This window comes from Drosophila bipectinata, chromosome 2L, assembly GCF_030179905.1.
Source record: "Drosophila bipectinata strain 14024-0381.07 chromosome 2L, DbipHiC1v2, whole genome shotgun sequence".
Classification (NCBI taxonomy): Eukaryota; Metazoa; Arthropoda; class Insecta; order Diptera; family Drosophilidae; genus Drosophila; species Drosophila bipectinata.
Window position 1 is genome coordinate 4,550,342 of NC_091736.1, and position 23,451 is coordinate 4,573,792.

Here is a 23,451-nt window from a genome sequence, read left to right on the forward strand (position 1 = left end):
GATTCTCAAATTGGAAATATCAGAAAAATCTATTAATGCATCTACTGGTTAATAACTGCAGTTTCAGACGAACTATTTTGTAAAAATTGGCAAAACCTCACAACTAGCACCGAAGAAGTAACATTATTTAGTTACTCACACGCAAACGGTTCGTTTGGGAATCCCACATAATTATTTAATTATTTTATTTAAATACTTAATAATAAGATAATTTTGAATATTGTCAACCTTGTGCCTTAAATTTGCATATAAAATTGTTCAATTATATGCAAATATTGCAAATTTGTTGCCCTTTCCGTGACTTGTAGAGAAACCTATATTAGTGTGTTTTAAAAATATATCCCCAGATTCAGACTTTATTGAAAATCATCTCAATTTTAATTTAAAACCACCTTAAAAAAATCAATTATTTTATGGTATCTTTATAAAAATTTTATTCAATCTCTTTGTGGGAAAAACGTGAGTGTCTCAAACAAAATACTAAAGAGATTCTCCGAATTAGTTGCAATTGAAGATTGCTTATAAATATTCAAGTTGTTGTCGGGAAACGACTCAATTGATTACAACGGAATGAAATTCTACGCGTAAAATTGGCAGTTTCAAGATATACATAGAGAAGGTGTGACTGGGTGCTGGGGTGTGGAGTGTGATGACAGTATCAGTGATCAGTATTGTAGGTGATAAGGTAAGATCGGGGATTTGTAAATTCTAAAGTCTATTTGTCTTGCTTTCTTCCGTTTTCGTCGTACACATACAAACAAAAATTATACAAAAACTCGTTTAAGGAATATTATAATAAGTAGCTTTAAAATTAGGCAAACAGCGAACGCCCCGCGAGCCGCTTATAGACGGATTCCGGGATTCGTGGCCGCCACGTAGCGCAGCAGCTCCTCGTTGTCCTCGCAGATGACGGGCTTCTCGTGGTAGCAGGCAACGTCGTGCCAGGCGATGCCATCGTTGTACACGTTGTTCAGGACGGACAGGCACTGCTCCTTGGTCTGGTTGATGTCGTATTCAGCGTTGTCGGGCTGTGGGCGCTTCTTGTGTCCGGTCTGGGACCAGGGGTTGTAGCCCCATCCCTGAGGAATGCGGTTGGTGGCCTGGATCTTCTCGCGGGTTGCGGACCAGAACCATCCGTAGACGTTCTTGGGCTCCAGATCAGGACGGTTCTCGCAGCCGGCGAAATCGCAGATGCGACCGGCGGTCCAGATGTAGGGCACATCGTTCTGCTGGATAACACGGAAGATCAGGTTGTTCTTCTCTTGGGTCTCCAAGGCGACCAGGTCCATGCAGTATTCGCGGCACAGGTTACGGCCATCGAGCCAGTCGACCTTCTTGTTGGCCAGGGCGGGCACGTGGGTGGTTAGGAACATGTTTTTGCCGCGGTAGGAGAACTCCTTGGGACCTGAATAGAAAAGATTTAAAAAATAATTAATGAGTATGTTAAACTTGCGCTAAGAAAAATAATATGTATCTAAGAGGGTAAGTAAGTAGGAAACTGTTTAAATAACCTAATGCATTTTGGACTGTGTGGGTGTGGTCCCCGGAGACCGGTTTGCCCTCGACTGCAGTCTCATCTTCGATTTCGTCTCTGTTCCAGTGGCAGTGCAATGTCTTGGAGCCTGCCCCATCATTGGGGTGGGCAAAAACAAAAACAAAAGGCAAATGCCAACGAAACCGAAAGCCAGCAGTCAAGAAAAATAAAAACTTTGCCCCGGGCCTTACACAACTTCCCCCGGTGGCGGTGGCGGGTTACGCAACCGCGCCTCGCGATTTATGCAGCATGCTTCTTTTTTTCACTGTTTATTTTCTGCCCCACCGATCCACCGAGCTCCTCCTGTCCTGCTGTAGCTTTCCTTTTGTCCGTCGGTATGTCTGTCGTGGCGTGAAAAGGTTTTATTTGTCCGCGGAGCAACAATGGGAACCCCCGCCTGGCAGCTCCATCCTCGAACTTGTTTCACTTGAGCGCGCTGAAGCTGGCAGCCAGCTTCCATTTGATTAGCTGGTAGTCTTCGCTATGTGCGATATGTCCGCCCCTCGGGCACGCCCCAAAAAGACCAAAATAAATACAAAATACAAGGAGAAAAAAAGAGACTTGTTGCCACAGCTGGCACGCGTCATTAGCCGCGCTTTAAGACACTTTTGCAACTGGCAGGCCGTCCCTCGAGTCGCTCCATCCCCCCCCCCAGGCATCGCGTCAAATCAGCTTAAGTCCAACATAATGGCCTTATTTGCCATTGTTTGCACATTATTATTTACTTTGCTGGCTGTCGCTTGCAATTTCCTCACATTTCTGGCCCTTTGTCTGCAGGTCAAGGCAATAACAAAATATATATATATATGAGCTCGGACCAAAGCCCATCTTGATCGCGTACTTTCCTAACAATCTATATGGACTTGCATAATGATCGGAGGAGCCGCGTCCCATTCCTCGTTTTGCGATTGGCATCTTTCACAGTGACTTAGAAAACCCGAACTGGAAACGTTTTCGAATTTTAATTATCGAGCAACTTACTGACTGACTGACTGAGTGACTGCACGCCTGGGAGAGTTGTCTACAAAAGGTAATTAAGTCTGAATAGTTAATCAGGTGATTTAACTATTCGAAGACCTAAAAAAGTTGCGCTTGTATAACTGGAAATTTCTTAGAGATGAAAGATCTAAATCTCAGCCACCAAAACGGCTCCTAAAACTGGATATGCAACTTGGTGACGCCCCGAAAATTAAGTTGCATGCTTAGCGGCCCGTGTTTTTTATTTTTTTCCCCCATTTTATACCAGTATTTGTGAGTGTGTTGCTGGTGAGTGTGAGTTAGGGTTTGTCTAATTAGCAATAACTGCAAAGTGTTCATTAGTGTACCGGATATGCAGCGATGATGCTATTGTTCAGACGCTTCACCCGTTTTGGACCGAACTCTGGGCCCTGATGCAATGTTTGCAATCTCAGGCGATGACTTGCACCAGCAATCACCAGTAGAATAAATGAGGAAAACCCACTTCAGTCGAAACTATTTACGAGTTAACCCCTTTAAGTGGACATTTTTAAGTTTGTATGCAGAGAGAGAAAAATCTAGAACAACTAATGTAAAAAATAAGTCTGTAATATATTTGGATTGGAATTTTTCAATTAAAAACACTCCCAAATAAAGGCGGGCAAAGAAAGTGAATACCAACTATAAGCCACTATTAAAACACGATGCTCACGTCAGCGACCTTCAGGTATGGTAAACCACCCGCCCGTTGTTGTGGTTACACCCACACGTCGCATTGCCAAACAATTTCAAGTGCAAACTTGGCAATCAAAGTGTTCGCACCAGCCGCTTAAAATTCTTGGCGCGTTTGTCACTTTTACTTTTCGCCATTATGCGCATGGATGATTGAAATCGGGGGGAATGAACATATATAATTTGTACTTACGGCTGGCGCACTTGGCGGGCACGGGCAGTGAGAGGAAGCGACCCGGCTTGGTCGCTGTGGTTGTGGTGGTTCTGGCCGCATTGGCGCAGGCTGCCACCACGCAGAAAGTCGCTAACGCGAGGGTGACTTTCATCTGGAAAAGAAAAATGAAAAATATTTATTAAAAATATTTATAAAGACAAGACAAAGCTATCGATGTGTGTAGGCCTGCCTGCAGTGGATTGCCCGATTTGGCATGTCCAAGATATGCAGACAATTACAGATACAAATACGAGCCGAGCTACAGATATGCAAATTGTTAACACGTTGTCATTAACATAAATTTGTACACGATTATCGGGCGATAAAGAGACGCCGCGCCCTTTTGTTCGCCACCTTAAGCCATTGCGTATACGCAATTTCGTATAAATTTCCAACTCGCTGGCGATCCGAAGATCGAGATCGCTTTTTATGTCAAGGATGCGCAACCGGTTGCCCCCGGCGGCCACTGACACAGTGCCACAGTGACTACCAAACGACGACACTTGAAACTTTATTATTTTCATTTTTATTTTCATTGTGGCGTGGCAACGTGATCAGCATGTAGCAGGCAACAGCATCGGCCAGTGGATCAGCTACAGCAGCTACAGCATCAGTTTTTAGCATTGGCTTCAGCACATCACATTATTCATAAATAAAAATTCATTTAGCATCTGCATCACAGCAAACATGTTGATTACACAAGCGCTAGCGGGTCTGACCTTAACTGGTTTTATTGACTTTTTATCGCCGTTGCTTTTCAACCGTTGCGTGTCTCTTGGCTAGAACCTTCCACGTATGCCAGTCAGCTAGTCAGCCAGTCATTGGCAGCATTTAAATCGCCAAAAACACCCAGTTTCCTTCCTTCTTATGCTGCTTGAAACTGTTGCATATTAATTGGATTCGATTCGGCGGCGATTGCGTGTCTGTGATATTTATCGCCAGTATTTATTTGATCGCCTGCTGCGCGCTGATTTGGCAACTATAAATCATTAATGATGCCGGTTATCAGCGTTCGAATCGAATTCAATCGGTCCGGTGCCTAATTTCGGAAACAATATATTGTGAAAAGTGGTCTTCAGAGCGTGTTGGTTGCTTATAATTATTGATTTCATTTTCGACAGCGACATTTCCGAAGAGTGAAGAGTTCAAACGCAACGCAACGCAACGCCTGCCTGTCTTGCCTTCATTGGGAAATATGCATTTCAATATCTGTTTTTTTTTTGTTTTTTTGGTTACTTTGTTTTGTTTGTTTTTGTGATTTTTGTTGCGTTTTGTAATTTGTCCATCAACGCTTTGTCCGTTTCTTGTTTCATGCATGTTAATCAATCAGTGGACGAGCTGATGATGCATTTAATTATGGTTTTACAGAGAGCTCAGTGCCCTTTAGTGCCAGTGGGCAAATTACATGCCAAGTGGGCTTTATGCATTATCGCCTGTTTCTTTTTATGGCTCTTAAGTTTTTTTTTTACATTTTTTTTTTTTTTTTTTTGCTGGGTGACGGAAAAATTTGTGTGCAGCTTGCGCAAACTGTTTTTTGGTGGTGGGAATATTTTGAAAGTTTTGAAATATTTAAGCTCTAAATGGAAATTCTTGGTGTTTTATGTAAATTCGAACAAAAGACTTAGGCGACGAACTTTTTTCGTCGAATCGAATGACTTAAGCAACGAACTCGTTTGGTGTTCTCTTCTGGATTCTGGTCTTGCAAGTTTCTTTTTGATTATTTTTAGAAGTTATAGATTTCGATCTAAAGGATAAACTTCCGTTGCTCACAGCACTAGATTTTTTTGTAAATAATTATTTTTTATTTTCTTGCACAATATGAGATTTCACTTGTAGTCCTTCGATTGTCCACACATACGGTGTCGGTTTATCAGCTCGTATATGCTCGTATATAGTATAGCACTGTATATCCTTGGACGCGGCTTTTCTGCTGCTTACCTTTGCTTGCTTTTTGGAAACACACTGCACAGCACGGTTTTTAGACTGTAGTCGCCGAATTGTCCAAGCAGACAACCAGACGAGACCAGACGCAAACGAAAACAAAAGTCAATTGGCAGCCGCAAACTGTTTTATAGTCGAAGCCGTGCTGGCCGCCCAGCAACAACTTCTCGTGCAGCTTTGAAAAGCTGCGACGTCGACTGCCACTGCCGGCGTCGACGGCGGCAGCAACAGAGGCTGCAGCGAAGCTTTGCCAGCAAAAGATACAAACAACAACAGAAACAACTATCTTAGCCAAGATGAGTTGCTCAGAACATCTTTAGACAACGACAACTTTTGTCTATAAATATTTATGTGAGCCTCGTTCTTTTTTTTAACGTGTTTTTTATTTTTTTATTTATTTACTTTTTATTTAAAGCAACTTCTCGAGCGGTCTATTGTTCGGGCTAAAACTGTAGTTTGATAATTTTTATAGCCACAGATCCATTAAGTAGTTGTTGGTCGAGTGCCAGGCACTAGAAACTCGAGCTGCAAGATTTTGTGATATTTCGAAATGTATTTATGCAAACACTTTGGATCGCCTCGCTGGCATCCATCTCCGCCATGCTTCATATATCAATTTTGTTCGAGTGTTTGTGTTGTTTTTTTTTTTTGGTATTTCGTTTATTTGTTTTTGTTGTTTTGTTTTCTTCATCGTAGGCCTTGATCTTGAAAAGCCTTTCGAAATGCCATTAAAGAGCCGATGATTTGGCTTCTTTTGCGGCTTCCGCGCTCAGCCCCACGCACGCGTTGAATTGCCAAAAGCGGTTCGATGGGTTTCGTCTTCTGTCATTTTTACAACACCAACTCTTCTGTTTCAGTTTCTGTTTTTAATTGCCATGTGAATGAACTGGCGGGGGAAAGGATCGAATCGATCGACTAAATCGATTGGGGATCGTGTGGGATCGATCCATAGCTCATCGCACCCGCACCCCGACTTTGATGTGGGGTGCTTGGCGGTGCCAGCCGGATCTGGGGTCTGGGAGATTGTTCTTAAAAAGTTTTATGCTTGCTTTTTATTTTCGCTTATAAATATATGCAAATTGATCTCTTGATTATGTAATTTATTTAGTGTGATTTTTGTGCGATTGTGTGCGTGTGTGTCTGTGCCAGTGATTGTGAATCCCAAAAATAATACAAAAAGGCAAGAAAATCTCTCGCAATGCGTCATTAGCGGGGCAAGTTCAAGTCGCTAATCCAGTTTAATTGTCGTCATCAACTTGACATTTGGACTGGAAGTGAACCCGTGACACTTGGATAACTCAAATGTTTAACCTCACAGCTCTCTTAACTCGATGTTAGTTTCATTTTATCTTTTTTGTAACATTTTTTGTCATTTTGTTACTTTTATTTCTGTCATATTTCTGTCGTTGACTGCTAATTGACCATGAAGATGATTTTTTTGTTTGGCGCGTTGTTTGGGTGGCACTTTTTTGTTTGCCATTTAGTGGCCGGTCGGTGTTTAATAGCGAACTAATTTTGAAAGCGGATCCGAATGCCGATGCCGATGCCGCAGCACAAAGGCGTGGCCAAGCTCCAATTTCAATCCCAATCCCAGCTTCTGTCTCGCCCCATGGGTCTTCCCCCGGCGCGATTCCCCTTTTGCATATTTTAATTAGCCATATTAATAGAGCCGCAGTCACTTGCCTTGGGGCGCCATGTGCAAAAGGTTTGGACCCGAAGAGCCGTGAATTGTGTTGGCCCAACAGATTAACACTAACATCAAATTAATTACATATTTAGCTGGCGAGTGTTAAGTTCAAGTTGCAAAAAAAAAAACTACAAATACCTATCTGATTGGGAAACTTTTGGTTACCGACTTGCACGAAGGCTGACGCCACAGATCAAGGATGTAAAAGTTAAGGAAGTGGCTGAGCCGCAGGCGTTTTTCGGTGAAACTCGAAAACAGGTCGGTTTTTTCTTAGTCACACGATCGAATGAAATACCTTTGTTACTCAAGAAAATAATTTAAATGTCATGTGACTTAAAGCCAATTAATATAATACCTTTATGGGACTGTTATAAGTTAGAAAAATAATTAAATAGAATTAAAAGCTTAATTTTTAAAAGTTGACAGTTCAAGTTTTTACTAAAATGTAAGCTTGAAAGTTATTGCTGGGTTGTGTTTGTTTTAGGAGCTCATTAAATGACTTAATTGGTGAAATAAATTAAAAGCAAAAACAGGAAAAGATTTGCTTTAAATCCTTGTTACTATCTAAGAAATGATAAAATATTAAGAAATATAGTGGAATAAATTGTTTTATTTGTGTGTAATTAACACTTCTTTGCTGAGAATTTTAAAGACATGTCTTTCTTGTTCTTAACGCTTCTCTGTACTTGCAACATCCGCAGTTGTTTTTCTGCCGCATCCGTTTTGTTGATGTTTTTGCAACTGGAACTGGATGTTGTTGCACATTATTGCCCTTGAATCGGGTTTTGATTTCGGGTTTATTCTCCAACGACCTGCACTTCCTGCGAATCTTCCAGCCACTGAAACGACCTTGAAGGGTTCAAAAACCGCCGGACGTGGAAAATAGAGCCAGCGACCTTAAGCTACAGTTCTGGCTAAAATTGTCTTAATCATCGGCCCGAGAAGATGATTCTGACCAACTTGGGCGTTGTTTACCCAGATTACTAATACGCAGCGTGAGCCCCGGCCCGTCGAAGCTGATTGACAGTTTTATGCGATGTTCGGCCTTCGGTGGGTGAGCTGAAACATAAAACCTTTTGCAACTACAATGGGCAGGCGAGTGGCCACTCGCGCTCTGCGCAGATGTTGCCTGCCGCATTTCCATAATCAAAGCCATCGATAAATAAAAAACAAATCATAAGATGTTCAGCCAAATCAAAATAAAAACCCAAAACGCCGTCAGTGAAATATAAAACAGTGAAAAGGCTGATTTAAAACAAGATCAGATCGCCCTGAGCACGGAAGCACCCGTCGACAGCTCGAGCAGATTTTAAGATTTTGAATCTGAAGCAGATTCATAGCAGCTTCCGCTTCAATGCGATGCGTTTCAAGCAAAAAAATAAAGAAAAAAATTGTATAAAAAAATAGACAAACAGCTCACACAATCAAGATGCAAATCGCTGGAACAACAATGGCACAGCCATCTCAAATAGCAACAAAAATAATCAATCTATTTAAACAACAGATACAGATACAAAGAATGGCCTGCGGCTGACCTTAGCTCGAATTATGGGATTTGATTGGATTCAAGACGAAGTTGAATTGAACTATGGCTCACTTCGAGTTTTCCTGCGGTTTAATTTTTTTGGCCAGCATTGATTGGCCGTATAGAATTTCTATCATTAACATTGAATGGGTCAAAAGCACGGCTCAACTCATCTGGGGAATGCGTGAAGGTTGCCAGGCGTAATTGCAACTTGTTTTACGGCCAAGAAAACAAAAATTATTGAGAAAAAAAAATACTATAATTTTTAAATGGTTTTGCCCGATCGGCAGATGAGAAATGTTGCCAAATTTGACCCCAAGAGGCCGTCGCCTGTTCATTTACACATTAGTTGAAATTTAAATGCTCTGTCTGGGATGTGTTTGTGTGTTTGCGTTGGCTGTTTGTCCAAATCGGAGTCCGAGTCCGACACCGAGTGCGAGTGTTGTTTGGCTTTTGTCGCACCACCACAAAAAGTGATTGGCAACAAATTAATCAAGACCTTGCGCGGCTCGGGCCAACTGCTCGAACATCGCAGCATCAACCATCGACGGCGGCGAGTGAAACCTTTTATTCAGGCGCTAAGTGTGAAGTCGAGAAGAAGAACCCATGCCGATATCCATAGCATCACTACCCACCGCTGGTGTTGGGGGCTGAAAAGTCTATCCAGCGGATTACGCAACGAGCGAATCATAAAAAAATATCAAAATGATTGATGTCTGCAATTTAGCGCATCTGTGTAAAATGTGAAGACGAAAAACGGTCTGTTCGTTGTGACACAAAAGAATTAAGTGCCGGGCGCATTTTAAATTCGTCACGGAAAACGTGACAAAAATTTTCCATATGCGAAAAAAACAAAAAAAAAAAAATAACAAAACCTTAAACAACTGCAAACAAACGAAACGATACGATACGAAAACGTAAAGAAACAACAGCGGCCAAAGAGATGATTGCGAAAATTCACAGTACAGCAAACTTTGACACACATTTCGCGCACACAGCCAAGAATCTTCGTATCCGAGATGCCAAGCTGCTTATGAATGAGTCCCCGACCCAGCCCCCATCCACCGGGTCTTTGCCCAACCGCCCACATATGCACAGAGAAAAAAGGGCTTTATAGGTACTAAAATTGAAGCTGATTCTTTAATAAAAGTCATTAATGAAGTCTTTAATAAATTTCGACAACTTATAAACATATAAAAGAAAATTGTATAATGTTTACCACCCATTTTCTTTCTTAATAATCTAATAAAGTTATAACTTTTCCAATAAAAAACTAATACCAATAATACAAGTATAAGGTTGATAATTTTTGCAAAGATTATTTGTCTTATTGCTTTATTAAATTAATTAAAAATCGATTTAACACACTTAATTGACAAGAGTTTAAAGCTTAAATACACAATTTATAATCATTTTAAGACATAGATCATTGAAATTTAAACAAATGCCATTGCTATTTCTTAAAAAGCTTAGGAAATAACTGAAATGTTTAACCTTCAATTAACAAATCTTTTCAAACCATCAAAAAGATGTATAGATCCTTGAAATCTCCAATTAAATAGTGTTTTAAGCAATTTTTACAGTGTGCAGCAATATTAAATACGACTGCACCAAAGACAATGCAACATAAACAACAACCAGCGGGCTAATTGCATAAGAGGGAGTCTCTTGCGATGGTTCGTTTAGAATCGCCATTTGTCTAATCAACGCCATAAATCTGACAAATTATATAAACGCTGAAAAGAGGGTGTGTGCGGAATTGTGCAGCTAGCTTTCAAGCTCGGCCAGACAGTCGGGGGCAGATGCGGATGTCTGATTCCATAGAATTTCCAGCCACCCCATCTCATCGCATCCCAGGCCCCCGGTGAATATATGCAATAGCTTAGCTTTGCATAAATTGTGTGTGTGTTTTACATTTGGTTTTTCTTCATATTTTTTTTGTTGTAATTTTTACATCATCATCATCCATCCATCTATCCATCCGACCGACCCACCGACCGGCTGGCGGTACGTCCGTTAACAGTTTAGCAGTTGGTAGTCGTGGAGGAAGTTGCATATTTATAAGGCAAAAGTTAATTTTTGTTCGCCAGCCGGGGTGTCATGCTTATGAAATCAATTGAACATATGTTCCGAACACTGCCAGCGCATATTGTAGTAGTCATAAATCAGAAGCGCTTAGTCAGACGCTTTTCCGCAGCTTGGCCGCTGAAAATAAAGATGAGAACTGATGGCCGCCAAACAAAAGACTTGGGCAACGAACGCGAACTTTTCTTTCTCTCGCGTCTGAAAATTAGATATGGTCTGCGTGGCTATTGTGTGCTAAACTACGACATGATCTGATTCTTTTATCGAATCACTTTGAAACGGTAAACTAGTTTACCAATCACATGATTATATTCCCAAATGTTTCATCAATTTAACGATTCTATTGTTGGGTTTTCTAAGCCATTTACTGACGCCCAAATTGGCTCTTTAGGTTTTAAATAGATTTTTTTGTGCCGTTTAATCAGATTTTTTGATTAAGTTTGAAGTATTCGTGCTTTGTTTTGAATTCTTTTATAGTAATTCAAGGGCTTAGCTTAGATTGTTATTTATTCTTTGTTACCAACAACGGTCTATGTTGATTAGGCTTGGGATTTATTTCCTAATAATTGTAAGGCCTATATAATTTCAAACCTAAATCATTTTTTTAATTGACTGTCTGCCCTGTTTTAACCTTAACTGACCGCCCAAAACTGCAATCACGAAGTAGATGAGTCTAATCTTTTTCAACTAGTTGGACTATGTTTGGTGCAAGCAATTTGTTGCCGCCACAACAAACCCAAAAAAGCCTACTTGCGTTGTGTAAAGTTCATGGGTCGCCGGCTATTTTATGGCTCATGTTGCCAATGTAGCTGCTGCTGTGCTTTTGGCTGCATTTCGCCTAAGAGTTTCAGGGTTGGCTAGTTTTTTTTTATTATTTCTTTAGTCATCAACACACACTAGCCTCAACTGCGTTGGGGGCGACCTCATCTGTCAGCAGAATTAGAAGCAACATCGGCGGTGGCAGCCACAACCGCAGAGGATCGCAACCGTTTTTTAGATCTTGTCACATGTCTGCCAACGCAGTTCCAGCGCCAATCCCCAGCCCCCCCAGCTCTCTGCTTGGACTTTTGAGATGCGTGCCAAGTCAAGTCAAATTGTTATTACATTTTGAAAAACAAAAAAAAAAAACAACGAAGAGGCAAAAATTAACAACAACCTGTCCAACTTGTTGTTAGTCTGCGGTCAAACAAGTGCACTTTAGAAATTGTTCATAAATCATAAACACCGATGGGAGACCGAGTAACGAGCCAGTTTGAAATATACAAAAAAATGTAAAACGTTCAAGAAGTGCTAAGTGCATACCGCCAACTCATTAACAATATTTTTATTGTTTACAATCATTTACGCAGGCCATGTTTACGCCACAGAATTCACCGTGTGGCTTTTGATCTGTCCGATTTTGTATTATTCCATTTTATAATTTTGTTTTTTTTTTTTGGCATCAGTTCAAGGGCAAAGGCAAATTTATGTGACAAGCGAAAGGCTTCTAGTTTTAAGTTAAATTTTTTGCGAGGGCTCAAGAACACATCTATGGCGATTAAATGGACATGGATATTAATTAATCCACCAAGACTCGTGCCAAGCGGAGACCACATTGAGACACAATCTAGCATCAGTTTAGCGGCTCTGCCTGAAAACTGAGAAAACAAAAAAGCAGCCAACAATCATGTGGACGTGGATGTGGATGTGGATGAGATGATGATACCAGTTTGCCTCAACCTTGAGCCGAGCGACAACAACATTTGCGTACCCAGTACGAGAGATACGAGGTACCAGATCCGAGTAACCAGTACCATGAAGAGCACTTCTTGAGTCTCGGCGACTTTGTTGCTCTTCGCTACTGTTGTTGCTTTTATTTTTATTATTATTTTTGTTTTTTGGCCGGCGATAACGCGGATGCGAAAAAGTGAATGTATTGCCACTTGATGACGTTGTGAATCTGCCGAAGAAGATATTCGGCGGGTCTGGTACGTGACAGAACCATTAAGCCGCATGTGACTGGTTCCGCTGCGAACCCAAAAAGCCAGCCAGCAAGCCAGCCAGTCATAATCAGAAGTCAAATAGCTCATCAAGTGGATGGTATAATACGGAAAATGTATCAATAAATATTTAAATAGCACTTGAAACATTTTTAAGATGATACATTGCCTGAAGATTACTAATATGTGAGGAAATATGAATCATTCATGAGAATTTATAATATTTGTTAAAAAACTTAAAATTCTTTACCAATTCCCATAATTAATCACAGCTGGGGGCTAATTAAAAAAATACACACACATTAATTTGAAACAAAAACAAATCCCGAATTCTTCGAAAAAAATATATGCTTAATGTCTCAATCAATCACAAAACATCACAAAAATATCAAATTCAGAATATTTTTCTACAAAAAACAATAACAACTGACTATATTCTATTGGCTCAGTTCATTGCACCTTTTGACCACATTATGACTGACATTTTTCATTATTTATACATGGCTTAACATATTTAACTTTTTTTTATTTCGGTCTCGTGTAAAAATTCAGAACTGGTTAGGAACCCAAGACCAACATTAGCGGACGGATTGTGTTTCAAACACTTCACAAAAGTGAATCAAGCATATCGCATGCGATAATTCATTAATATTTATAATACCGAACCCGAAAATATATGTAATCGCATGCAAAGGCAATGCAAAGCCACAGTATTAATCTCATTTAAATCAAATTAATTCCACACTTTGAATTTTTGAAGTGTCGATTTTTTGCTGTCTGTTTTGAAAAAATGTATAATATATAATAAATAAATATTTATAGAAAACCAATGCAATATCTTAAGTATTCATTCGGTTAGGACTGCTATATATTTGAGGCTATTTTTAAGCACTATATTTATTGGAGTATTTCTATTAACATTAGCAAAAGATTAATTTGGAAACCATATGGGATTCGATACGCATTTCTGTGGAAGATCACCTGCTCGCACGTGCCCAAGAGACTTTGTTGAGATATCCATATATGCATCAATATGCTTGACTATTTGAAAAATTCCAAAACAAAGCTAATGGATCCATTTATCATCTGCGCCGCCTGACCTTAACACATTCAATAAATATGGTTAGGTCTACGCTTCAATTTATAAGTTTTGTTTAATTAAATTGGAGATGCGTTCAATATTTGCAGTTGTAAATAAGCGTGGCCTCTCTAGCCTCTTGATCAAACATAAAGTTTAAAATTTATGAAATTTTAAAATAGGCGGGAATGTGTTAAAAATGGGAGGTGTTTTGAAAAATGATTATAATACCAATATCGTTCAAGATAAATTAGAAAAACCTTGAAACTTTATGTTTTATAGATACGAACTTTATTATATATAGTAGCTTACCTAACTTATTATAAATAGTAATAAATTAATGACTGTTACCAATCCCGCCCTCTCCTGGTTTTAGAAAGGATACTCCCGATGTAGTTTAAAATGTGTCCCCATTTTATCGTCATATTTCAGTGTTGCTACCTGGCCCACGAAAAAGGCAATAATCTGCTTTTGTTGCAGAAACACACCCGTGGAGAGAACATTTTTTGAACTTTGCAAAGATTATGCCACAAAAATCAAGATTTTAAAAAATTAATTTAATAAAAAACCCCCCGCTTCCCAACACTAGGAAAATATATTTATTCAAGACACAAACCCTTAGCTCCGTCTTCGTACTTTCCCAGCACTGGTAAACTTGTATATTTATATATATGAATATATATGCATTATCTGGGTATACTTTCCTATATATATATATATATGTACTGCGACATACACACTTCTGTGTACACTTTTAGATGAGGTCGTGCGACTACAATATTTCCGTAACCCACCCGGCTGCTTTTTCTGGTCGCCTGTTAAATGACGCGCGATACAACAAATCGTATTGCACAAATTTGAGGCGGAAAAAAGTAGCAGCCAACGAGATGCGAGCGTGTGTGTCGTCGCTTCAGAGTGAGAATTATTAACGGCTGGCAGCCTTTCTTTTAGCCACTTTTTTTCTAACATCGCCCCCCCCCCATTTGGGGAGCAAACACCACCTGTTGAGTCGTGCGATAAAATCGTGCTTTAAAGGATGGGGGCGGATGGGCGCAGCCAAAGGAGATGCAGGGAGAAACCTCAATCGGACAAGAAGCCAATTACAAATGTGATTGCCAATAGGCCTGGGACCTATCATCGAATGCAGTGACCAAACAATGGCCAATGCCACATGAAATTCGAACTCCACCCACATACATAATTGGGTTTCCCTTAACCCTTTTCGGCGGGGCAGGGAATGAAAACCCGTTTTCGGCTTTAAAGTGCAGGTTTTTTGGTGCAGAATTGAAGGAGAGATCGTTTCTTTGGCTGGTTCTTGGTTTCGGCTTGTTTATTTGTACTTTAGTGGGTTTGCTTGATTGCTTTATTGGCGTTTGCGTTTGGCCTGGTACCGGGAACCAGTGAGTGCCGGCCTGGCCAGTAATGGTTCTTATCCCGGTTTAAAGCACTTCGGTTGGTCTGCGCCTGTCGCACCAGTAAACAGCTAACGCCGGCCAGGCCGCTATCGTTTAAAAACAATGCCCTGCCGAATCGGTGAATCGGTGTGTCCATAATCTGGCTATGTGTGTGTCTGTGCCAGCAGCGGCAGCAGCTGTGACGGCGTGACGGCAGCCAATAAGAGCTGCCATCCAACTATATGAGGGCAAACACCATCTTCCAGGCTCTGTGCGCCTGGTGACCGGTTTGTGTCATTCGACCAACACAAAATTTTAAACGTTCCGCTTTCAGGCACTGGGCGAACGCTTGCCGACCAATAAAGTGTAGCAGCACCAGAGCGCGCCGGCGGTACGGCGGCCCACATCTACATCCACATGCCCATTTCATTCACAGGCACAGAGACTGCCGCCACTTCCACTTCCATTTCCATTTCCACCTCCACCTCCGAAATGCAGGAATCGAATCAAACCGAACCGAGCCAACCAAAGCTGCGACGAATAAAAGAGGCAGAAGCCGGCACTCGCATCCGAATCGTTGGCTTTGGTGTTGGTGTTGGTGTGTATCTGTGAGTTGTGTTGTGTATCCGTCGGATTGCTCGCACCACCGTCGCCGGTTCTCGGTGGTGGGCCGCTCGACTACCTGCCTGTTTCTGTTCACCTGGCTGAAATATCGGTAGTTTTCTTGGCCGCGTGACGATTTGCCGCGTGACATCGCCTCCATTGATTGGAATCCGTATCGATCTATGTAATGGGATGTAGTCCTCGAATCGAATTTAAATTATTTTTCAAACAAAAGTTCCTTTTTGGTTTTTTTTTTTAAATCGACAAAATAATTCCATTCTTACTACTCTTTTCTCCACTCAGAGAAACCCGACAAGGGAAGCTACTTTCTCTTGTAATATATTTCCTTTCAGCACTTTCAAAACACTCGATTACTGTCCAATTCCTGCTGGTCACACTTAACTGTTATCGAATATGGGCGCGCGTAATTTAAACTAATGGGCTAATGAAAGTTTATAATTTTTAATTGAAGGAGATCGTTTCTTTGCCTGGTTCTTGTTTTCGGTTTCATTTGAAAAGTATTCAAAAAATACTTGGTCAAGCCATACATGAATCTTCAGTATATGCAAATTTATAAAAAAAAAGATAAAGTGACTTGCTTTAAAACTAACTATGCATCTAATTCAACGCCACAATAGGAGCGTAAACAACCGAATCTCAAACAATACAATGAGCCAAAAAAAAAACAGGTCTAGGCTAGGAAAGAGCAAAAGCCAAATTAAGAAAGTGTTGGTTTGTTTACGTTGCTGACCATTTCTTCTATCACCGCCATCGCAGCTGTGACTGTGAATCTCTGAATTGGGCAGCCAGGGGAATAATGGAAAAAGGCAACAAAATAGAAATAGTGCCAGTCTTGGCCCCAAGCTTCAAGATTTTGCCAGACGGCTTTCAGTCGTAATTGTGACTTCAGCCTATGCGGACGTGGATAAAGTTCGTTTAATATATATACGTGACGTGACTAGGAGGCTAGGAGGGGTAGAGAAATTCATGCAAATTTTCATTTTGCATTTGTACGGGATCTCATTATCATGCACGACTGAGCCTCCATAAAAGTGATCAGATTGTGCATTCCCCGGGCCTTAATCTGACAATTCCAGTCGCGCATGCGCAAAGCATAACCAATCACTATTCCGTCAAAACTCCCCCGCACGTGTGTTCCAAAATATAGAAACACTTTTGAAGGTTTTTTAAAGACTCTAAAAAGCCATCATAATGACGGCCCCACCTGGTCTATTACACATGGATCATCCGGTCAAAGCTTTCTATCAGTTTTTCCTCGACTTGATTATATTCACCATAAAATCTGTGTTTTACATACTGGAGTCACTATATTATACCCTATTGCCCCAGCGTTTTAGAAAGTTAAAGGTAACAGCCCCGAAAATGTCGTGAGTGCATAATTTAATCGTAATTTGATAGACTTTCGTTTCCTCTATTGACCCTGGTCGGCAGTTGATTGCGTTAGCTACATATAAAAAAAAAGCCTTAAAAAAACACCCACTAAACAAAAAGGAATTAAAAAAATATTGGTTTGCAGAAAAAACCTCAAGTTCGCCACTTGAAATCAATCAAAGTTCCATAGAGCTACCTCAAAGCCATTTCTCTTGTTTTTCCATTCGGCTGGCCGTCAGTTTTTGGCAATTTCACAAACTTTAATGAGCCACGCGCAGTTTTCTGGTAATAAAAACAAATCATATATGCCTAAAAATATACGAATTTATAATACTCTTTCCTTTATCTTCCTAATACGGTAGAAGTTTATTAACTTGGTTTTCCTATGAAGACTAACTAAGCTTTGTTTTAGCTCCATAAATACCTCTTTGAAACAAATATCCACCTTTGTTTTGATACGCTTCGATGGCAAACAATTTTGTTCACACGCTTTGCTGATTACTTATGAATGAACCACTGTCTATTTACCAATTGACTTTTTTTGGGATTTCGAATCCCAAGACGTCACCTCTGATAGGGTTTTGAGTACCCGCCAAGCTACCGACTCGACCACTTGAAATATTTGTGCAAATATTAGTCTGTAGACCTTTGGTTTCAATTACCCGAAGACCAAGGGTGACATTGAACTTAAGCTATTTTTTTGTTTTAAGATAAATGTTTGTCAAGCTTAAGTTAAGGCGCTTCTCCAAAAAATATACGACTTCGTGACTTGACAGTCCAATAAGCAGCAGCACAACCAAGCTTAGTATGACAACAAGTTTTTCCGCATCCATCTGAAACTACCACCTGGTACTTCACAATGCCTTTTCCTTACATACTTTTGTTGTTGCATTTGATTGCGAAATGAGCACCAAAACATCGCGAAAAATATATACAATTTGCAATCCAACCGAAAAGCAAAAGGAAAAGAAAATGTGACCTGCCTATCCAATGGAAAGCAAGAGTTATCTTTTGGAAAAGCGCCATGCCAGGTTATAGGGTATACTAAACTTGGTCAGTGTTCCTAGCAAGATGTTTGCAACACAGTTCCCCTATTTTAGTTCAAGTACATGTTGCAAACGTTTGCCAAAAACTAAAAGCTGTAATTTATGCAAGTTGTTGGCGTCACATTTAATGCTCCATCATCCAACATCCGTCGCACCTTTTCGTATGCTAAATGGGAATACATAAATATAATACGTTTGTGTCCGACGGTTGATGACGGAAAAAATGCAAATGAGACAAAAACATTGCAAAATTGTTAAAAACAAAAATATAAAAGCAACTTTTAGCAATAAATTTCCATTTGTAAATAGTTAAATTTAATTTAAAACAAAAGTTATGACGAACTTGACTTTACTTTAAAGTTTAAACCTATGAACAATACTAATTACTTAACTAGTTGGCAATATTAATGACTTAATTATATTCTTAATATTTTTTTTAATTCAGGATATCTCTGGTCAGGTGGTGCTTATCACAGGCGGGGGTGGCGGTGTTGGCCGCCTTATAGCTCTCAACTTTGCTCGACTTCAGGCCCGCATTGTCATCTGGGATATCAATCAAGAAGGTGAGTCTTCACACCAGGGTGCTAATTGCCTGGTCACCGCTTCAGTGGGTAGCGGGTCAAGAAACCCGGTAGCTAGTGAAAGCTGTTACATTTACAATTTGATTAGCTGAAGCGAACAATGTTTGACTAAATTTTCCGTGCAGCCATCAAGACAACGGTGGATTTGTTGGCCAAACATGGTTTCCACGATTGCAAGGGCTATGTGGTGGATATCTCGGATCGGGAACAGGTCTACCAGCGAGCCAGTCAGGTGACCGAGGAAGTAGGACCCGTGGACATACTCATTAACAATGCTGGAATCGTTTGTTGCAAACCCTTCTGGGAACTGCATGATCGTGTCATCCAGAACACCTACAACATCAATATCATCTCGCACTACTGGACCGTTAAGGCCTTCCTTCCTCACATGATGCGCCATAATCGTGGCCACATTGTCACCGTGGGTTCTGTCACCGGAATGTTGGGAACCTATGGTTGCAGTGATTACGCGGCCACCAAATACGCATGCATCGGTTTCCACGAGAGTCTTCTGACGGATCTAAAGGCCCATGGCTATGACCAGGTCCACATGAGTCTGATCTGCCCGTACTACATTAATACGGGCATGTTTTCGGGGGTTAAGCCCCGCATGCAGCCCATGCTCGAGCCGCAATATGTGGCGGATCGTATCGAAAACGCAGTCCGTTGCAACGAAGTGTGGTGCGTCCTTCCCAACTCCATCCGAATGCTCACGCCCCTGAAATGGTGAGTGTTTTCTTCTAGGCATGGGTATTTGGTTTTCCTTAAAGTATATTTTTTTCTGTAGCCTGTTGCCCGCCAAGATGTGTTGGGAGCTGATGTATCGTGTCATTCGCGGTCCAGAATCCATGATGATGTTCCAAGGACGAGGACGCGTGGCATCTGGTTGATTTTCAAGAAAAGATTTGAAATTCGAAAGAGGAAGTCCTTTAGTTTAAGTTGTTTTAAAAGAGGCGATTATACATAGAATTAAACTAAATTAATAAAAAACGTTCAAATTACTGATAAATTTTATAATTTATTTCAACTCACTCTTATTCCAGCACCGTTGTTTGTTGGTAGTAATGTGGTGCCAACTCTGTCAACCATTCCCTCTGGATGACAGTAACACGATTCATGAACAACTTGGTGGTCTGGAGCAGCTCTCCATAGACCACGTACTGTGCTTGGGGCAAAGTATATAGGGTAGAGTCTGGGTGGATGGCCAGCTCGGTTCCGCTGCTTATCTGCCTGTAAACTCCGGAATGATGCAGATAAGCCACTTGAGTGAAGAAGCCGGCGGTTATGCATTTGCATATAATTTGCACATCCCCTTTGCAGGAGAAGATCGGTATGCCATACTTTTTGCTGACCAATGTAATCAGTTGCTCCCTTAACTCGTATGCGCGCTTTAGATTTCGATAGATGAGGTAATACTGGCCGCAGAACTCCTTCGTCCTGCCCTCCTCCACGAAGGCGGTGTAGATATTTAAGAGTGTGATGAAATCACCCTCCGCCACCTCGAAATGCCGGTGAGCGATCCTTCCACTCTGTTGGGCTGCCGCAGAAACTGGTCGCGAGAACACATTTTGCACTTGAAGCATAGCTATAATAGTTATGATCTCCTCTGAGCACCCCATCTGTCCAGAAACATACAGCATCTTCGAGAGCATAGCACCAAAGGGAAGTTCAGCAAGGAGGTATCCCACTGGCTTGGTTAGATTTCCCTGCTCATCGATGGCGTCTAAAGCGAAGAGAGTTTCCAAAGCAGAGAGCAGATTCTGAGCCGGCGGCGGGGAGGGAAAATCGAAGCGCAAGATGTTGCGAATGCCCAGAGCTTTCAATTGGAGCACCGCTCCACTCATTTCGCTCCTGCGCATTTCGGGAGGCTGCCTCGGAACCAGGGAATCGTAGTCTGCCTTGGTGTACAAGTGGTATACTTTTCCGGGCCTTACACGACCCGCTCGTCCCGCTCTTTGAACTGCAGACGCCTTGCTTACGGGCACAACCACCAGACTGTCGCTGGAAGTTCTGGGATTGTACCACTTGACCTTGACGAACCCACAGTCTATCACGTAAACGATGCCCGGTATAGTGATGGAAGTCTCGGCAATATTTGTGGCCAGAACTACCTTTCGCACGCCCTTTGGGGGAGTAAAAAATACCGCCAGCTGATCGGTGCTCGACATGCTGCCGTACATGGGTAGTACTTTAAGGTTCTCCACCCCTGAACTATGAACATATTCTCGCAGCAGATCCAATGCCTCCAGCACTTCCTCCTGGCCGGTTAAGAAGGCTAGAATATCGCCAGGTGGCTCTTTCTGGTGTAGTTTCCAAACTGTTTCCACCGTCTCCTTCACGTAATCAGCGCATGGTTCGTTGAGGTAGAAATTGCTCACTGCATGCATGCGTCCTTCGATGGTCAGTTTCACACTAACCTCTCCAGAACCCGGCCAGCTGAAGAACTCGCTGAAGAAACTTGCGTCAATGGTGGCCGAGGATATGATGATCTTTAGGCTGCTTCGTTTCTTTAAAATCTTCTTAAGCAATCCCAGAACCATGTCGGTGAGCATGTTTCGCTCGTGGGCCTCGTCCACAATGATAACTCCGTACTGGGTAAGCAAAGGGTCACCCAGAAGTTCACGCAAAAGGATTCCCTCTGTCATGAACTTGATTTTAGTCTCAGGGGTCATCCTCTCCTGGAAACGCACCACATAGCCGACCGAATCGCCGACTAGTTCTCCTCGTTCCTGAGCTACGCGATTAGCCAGAGTTATCTGTAAAATTGTAATTTTGAAAATGGATACTATCTTGAAAGTTGTGAAATTGTAATTACGGTGGAAACTCGGCGGGGTTCGGTGATGCCAATGAAACCTTTGGAATGCCATCCATATTCGTACAGGTACTGAGGAACTTGAGTGCTCTTTCCGCTGAAAAAAATGTAAAATATGATATGAAAACATGGTTATTGGTTTATGCATTCCAATCCTACCTGCCTGTTTCGCCCACCAATATAACCACTTGGTAATTCTCCAAGCAGTACAGAATTTGGTCCCGGTATTTTCGTATAGGCAAACGTTCCCGCTAGGTAATAAATAGTTTATTAATTAAGTAAAAACAATTAAAATTGGAGTCTTACCTGTTCAGTTAGGCCCAGATTGTGGTTAGCATTGAAAACAAAGGCAGATTCTTGCTGCTCGCTGGTCCTGCTGTCTTCAATGGCATCGTCTGTATCTGGCTTCAAGAATTTTGGTTTAAATGTAGCCATTTCTTGATTATTTAAGAAAATCTATAAACTTGTTTACAATTAAGAAACCGGCTATAGTGATGCCATGGTAGCTCCTAAATTTAGCCATTTCAAAGTTATCGTTATCGTTCCGACAGGTGGCGACACTTTGCCTTTTTCGAATTTTCCTATGTGACCAGATTAAAAGATTTCAAATTTTATACGTTACATTTCATTTTCAAACTCTGATTTAGTCAGATTCCCAGATTCCCAAAAAATGCACAAAAATTTGCATCTGGCTTGCTTTTACACGTGTAACCCAAACGTATGACTACAGATACTTTAGAATGACCTTCTTTATCCAAATGAAAATTAACTCTAATTGCTGAGGCAAGGTCGCCTGTATTCCGTGCATTAAATATATTCTTTTAATATATTTATCTTGTCATATTCATACATGGTATGGCATTTTGACCGCCACGTGCGAGTGTCAAAAGTGTCCCAAGAGGGTGCAGCTGTCGCCGACAGAAGCGCCTGGCCAATTGCTTTTGAATAAATATTGTATCTCTCGAACGACAAAACAAACACTGTAAACCCAACTTTTGTTTCTCCTCTTTTGTATTTTGATTTATGCAACGCCAGTGTGTAATATATGTATATGCATATTCCTCAAATAATGGGGGGAGAATTCAACAAATTGGTGGCCCTACATGCACGGTACTCTGCATTGACCCTGACATTAGGACCGCTCGCTTTAACTTTAACCCGAACACGTGCCAGACATGCACGTTTGACCAACCACATCCGCATGCCAGTGCTGAAACAATAGCCCATTGCCTAGTGCTGAAACCCTCCTATAGTTTTTCGTCCTTATATTTTTGCCCCAGACCTCCAGGCGTATGAGTAATCCGAGAAAAGCTAATTAAAGGCCAACGCCGAACTTCATGCCAAGGCCGAGGCGCCAAGTCGCCAAAACCAAAACGAAAGCAAATCGGTCGAAGCCAAAAACTCTACAAGCAGTTTGTAAACACGGACCATCGAGGCCTGAAAATCTCTGACGCACTGAAAAAAATCCGAACCCACAACTATAAACATAGTTCTCCACTAAGGTCATAAACAAAGCACCTTCAAAAGAACGTTGTAGAGTTTCTTCAAAATAGTATCATTAATTCAACGGCAATGTTTTCGTCAAGTGAGTATTTGGCTGGGGGTTCCGTCCAGTTCCCGCTTTGGTTGCATATAAATTTTAATAAATTCCCTCAAGGACAAAGTTTTACTGTCAAACGGTTGTCGGCACTTCACCGCCTCTCTACCCAATTTTCGATTCTCCGTATCTCAGGCACCTGACTAAATGCCATAGACCCCGATACGGGCCTATGTGAGACCTAACAGTTATTCTGACTTTTACGAGCCAAGTTTCCTTGGAAATGCGCCGCTCATACAATTGGATTGATGGTAACGGAAGGGAGGAAAACGTCGGTAAACGTTGTATCTGTTA

At 41.3% G+C, this 23,451-nt stretch overlaps 3 protein-coding genes across 3 annotated transcripts; 1 reads left to right on the top strand and 2 right to left on the bottom strand.

The window, feature by feature from the left end:
* Positions 1–406: 406 nt before the first annotated feature.
* slf (C-type lectin domain-containing protein slf) lies at positions 407–5,484 on the bottom strand. The gene is made up of 3 exons (XM_017240328.3): positions 5,376–5,484; positions 3,417–3,549; positions 407–1,405 (listed from the first exon to the last, which is right to left on the bottom strand). Exons 2-3 carry the CDS (start codon positions 3,547–3,549, stop codon positions 843–845), a joined length of 696 nt encoding a protein of 231 aa, XP_017095817.1. The 5' UTR covers positions 5,376–5,484; the 3' UTR covers positions 407–842.
* An 11,168-nt stretch (positions 5,485–16,652) lies between these two features.
* On the top strand, positions 16,653–19,749 carry LOC108124594 (short-chain dehydrogenase/reductase family 16C member 6). Its single transcript, XM_017240346.3, has 4 exons — positions 16,653–17,097; positions 18,613–18,730; positions 18,874–19,474; positions 19,536–19,749. The coding sequence occupies exons 1-4, from the start codon at positions 16,942–16,944 to the stop codon at positions 19,636–19,638; spliced, it is 978 nt and encodes a 325-aa protein (XP_017095835.2). The 5' UTR covers positions 16,653–16,941; the 3' UTR covers positions 19,639–19,749.
* On the bottom strand, positions 19,588–22,088 carry LOC108124592 (probable ATP-dependent RNA helicase DHX35). The gene is made up of 5 exons (XM_043213277.2): positions 21,867–22,088; positions 21,720–21,811; positions 21,564–21,657; positions 19,781–21,504; positions 19,588–19,722 (listed from the first exon to the last, which is right to left on the bottom strand). The coding sequence occupies exons 1-4, from the start codon at positions 21,993–21,995 to the stop codon at positions 19,783–19,785; spliced, it is 2,037 nt and encodes a 678-aa protein (XP_043069212.1). The 5' UTR covers positions 21,996–22,088; the 3' UTR covers positions 19,588–19,722; positions 19,781–19,782.
* Between the last annotated feature and the right edge of the window lie 1,363 nt (positions 22,089–23,451).

Coding starts and splice junctions, on each gene's coding strand:
- LOC108124594 (XM_017240346.3), top strand. CDS start 16,942: ATGACGGCCCCACCTGGTCTATTACACATGGATCATCCGGTCAAAGCT. Junction 17,098..18,612: donor AGCGTTTTAGAAAGTTAAAG/GTAACAGCCCCG, acceptor TTTTTAATTCAG/GATATCTCTGGTCAGGTGGT. Junction 19,475..19,535: donor ATGCTCACGCCCCTGAAATG/GTGAGTGTTTTC, acceptor TTTTTTCTGTAG/CCTGTTGCCCGCCAAGATGT.
- slf (XM_017240328.3), bottom strand. CDS start 3,549: ATGAAAGTCACCCTCGCGTTAGCGACTTTCTGCGTGGTGGCAGCCTGC. Junction 1,406..3,416: donor GCCCGCCAAGTGCGCCAGCC/GTAAGTACAAAT, acceptor TTTTCTATTCAG/GTCCCAAGGAGTTCTCCTAC.
- LOC108124592 (XM_043213277.2), bottom strand. CDS start 21,995: ATGGCTACATTTAAACCAAAATTCTTGAAGCCAGATACAGACGATGCC. Junction 21,812..21,866: donor ATCTGGGCCTAACTGAACAG/GTAAGACTCCAA, acceptor TTTATTACCTAG/CGGGAACGTTTGCCTATACG. Junction 21,658..21,719: donor TTGGTGGGCGAAACAGGCAG/GTAGGATTGGAA, acceptor CATTTTTTTCAG/CGGAAAGAGCACTCAAGTTC.